Here is a 2,622-nt window from a genome sequence, read left to right as displayed (position 1 = left end):
TATTATATATGTTTTATCAACTTATTGGTGTTATTTTCTGACCGCACCACCGAACCATTCATATAATTTTTTTATCATTAATAGTTCTTTTTTTTTTCATTTTATTTTATTAGAAATTAGTTACCTTATGATTTATGATATGATTGATGGTTTTATTTTAATTGCTTCATTTATGTTTTCAGATTTAATACAAAATATTATCAGATGTCTATAATATTAATTTGATTGGTTTACTTGAATAAAAATCAATTGCTTTTTTTTTTTTTGTTAATTACTAAGATCTGTTTTTTTCCAATTGATTATTATTGGAGATATTTTATTAGTTCACTATTTTTTGTATTTTACTCTGAGGCACTAAGCCTATTTTGAATGCCTGTTATATTATTCTGAAGGTGCATGTCCAAGTATAAATAAATAAAATTATTATTATCAATTTTGATCAGGAAGATAACACGTGCACAAGAGGTATTCACAATTATTAAGAAACTAGGACTTGAATTTCGTTTAACGTTTTATTTTTAATATAACATATTAATCGATTAATATTAAATGGGATATTTTAAAATCCAACGAGAATAAATTTGTACAATATACAAAATGATAAATAAAATCATTCAGTTTGATTAGAAGAAGGATTAATGCAAGAGTCATCTGACTGTGGGCTGCGTCGGCTTCAGCTCCAGGCAGCCTAAGGAGGAACAGTCCTTCTCCTCTGCCTTCTTGATGATGTCCTTCAGCTCCGGTGTAGATCTGAAACCAGGATCACAATTAATATTTAACAATTTCTTCAACAAATGTAAACATGAGAACATTTAATAATGATCAGGTGTCTGTTTAGAGAAGAAACTCAATTCAACATAATAATGTTGAATAATAATTTACTTACAACGATAATGACAAGAGGCAGCTGCCATCTATAGGCAAGTCTACAAACCAGAAACCAATAAACCTTGAAGAAAGGAGTATAATGGAAGGAGTAAGCTTTCAGGCTAAGTGAAGCCAAAAAAGGCAGGATTGTAGAGCACCAAAGGCCTGTCAGTAATGGAGTGAGGGGCATCCGAGACGTCATTGTAGGGCACCAAAGGCCTGTCAGTAATGGAGTGGGGGGCATCCCAGACGTCATTGTCGGATCAAAGTTAATCAAACTTTGGGTTTAGTTTGTTAATGATATTCGTTTTATTTTAATTTTTTTTTTTTGTTCTGTACGTTCTGCTTCTAGGCGATTCTGTACTTACCTATAGAATGTCTATCCTTTGGAGAATAAACTCGATTTTTGCTCATTAAGCAATGAAACGCATGTCTGATTACGCTTCAGCTACTGCCGCTCATCAAATTCATTAGGTAGCCATAGATCTACCTTTTTTACTTTACCAATGGTCATTAAGTGTCGAGATACTGCCCATACACAGTATTCAGTCGTGCTGCAAGTCCTTTAGCTGAGGGTTTCCTTCCACAAAACGCCTAAGTTTGTCGTCGCCAATTGCTGGTGAAGGTCTTCCTCAGGGTTGGTTATCTAAATCTGTTTCATCAGCCAAAAATTTTTCAAACCACCGTCACATGGTCCGTTCGTTACAACACCCTTCTTTGAACGCCGTGGTAACGTTTCTTGCAAGCAAAAAAATTAATTGTAAATCGTGTGTCTTCATGGTGTTGGTGTTGAGTAGTAAATAACTTCAATTGATTTTCGCCCCGTTGCCCCAGCGCCTTCGAAATTCCGCGAACCATATGATTCAATTTAAATAATTGAGATGGGTGCCGTTAAGAAGGGCTTTCCTCCGCCCTAGTGATCAGAAATCGCCTCGACTTCACCTTTACAATAGACGCCGTGTACGCCCAGCAGATAAAGGTATAGAAGCTCAGAAACTACGACGCCGCTTCAATCAGTAAGTCCCCTCATTTATTACCATTGATCGCCTGAGACCATGTGGACTGAAGTACTGGAATAGCTCGCCGCCGACACCTAGGACATTATAAGAAAAATAATCTTTTCATTGTGCCCCCCCCCCCGTAATAAACCATTGATTATCATTCTCAGTAATCGCCATTAAAATTAGCTATTCATTGTTAAATAATGCTCAGGGCCCGATATGTATATAAAGTGTTTATCTCATTTAGATTTATATTATATTATTCTTAATCTTGTATTAACTTTACTAACAGTGTTCATAAACCAGGAATGATTTTTTTTTTATTTTCATAACTTTCATTAATGTCCATATCTTTTTCTTAATATACTTTTTTATCACTGTAATTATTCTCTCACGTTTATTACCTCACCTACATCGTACAGATGGTATACTAAACAAATTGTAATCAGTTGAAATGAGAGTAAATATTATCAAGAGAACATTAATAACTGCTCATTATAATATGTAAACATACACATTGTAAACAATTAAAGTCCACTAATTCCACTTTTAATTTCTGAAATAATAAAAACGGACATATAAAATAACTTTTTTTATCATGTATAAGTCCTTATATGAAATGACCCAAAATTTTATCTTTATTATTTCTAATTAATCAAGGGCTAAGGCATTGTCCATAGGAAAGGTGCCTTTTGCGCCTGACTATAAATAACCTTCACCCCCATTGTCTACTGTTATATAATAACCAAATATA

General features: G+C 33.8%; 1 protein-coding gene across 1 annotated transcript in view; it reads right to left on the bottom strand.

The window, feature by feature from the left end:
• Window positions 1-562: 562 nt before the first annotated feature.
• The window catches only part of LOC106679874 (uncharacterized), a 36,246-nt gene continuing 34,186 nt past the window's right edge, over window positions 563-2,622 (bottom strand). Inside the window, exon 6 of the mRNA XM_014419259.3 lies at window positions 563-750. Coding sequence (XP_014274745.1) covers window positions 648-750 — 103 coding nt within the window. The 3' untranslated portion in view covers window positions 563-647. The remainder of the gene's footprint in view (window positions 751-2,622) is intronic.

The sequence above is a fragment of the Halyomorpha halys genome, unplaced genomic scaffold (assembly GCF_000696795.3).
Source record: "Halyomorpha halys isolate HHAL.00 unplaced genomic scaffold, Hhal_1.1 Scaffold228.1, whole genome shotgun sequence".
Lineage (NCBI taxonomy): Eukaryota > Metazoa > Arthropoda > Insecta > Hemiptera > Pentatomidae > Halyomorpha > Halyomorpha halys.
Note: the sequence above shows the minus strand (reverse complement) of the source record. Positions and strands in the feature narration are given on the sequence as shown.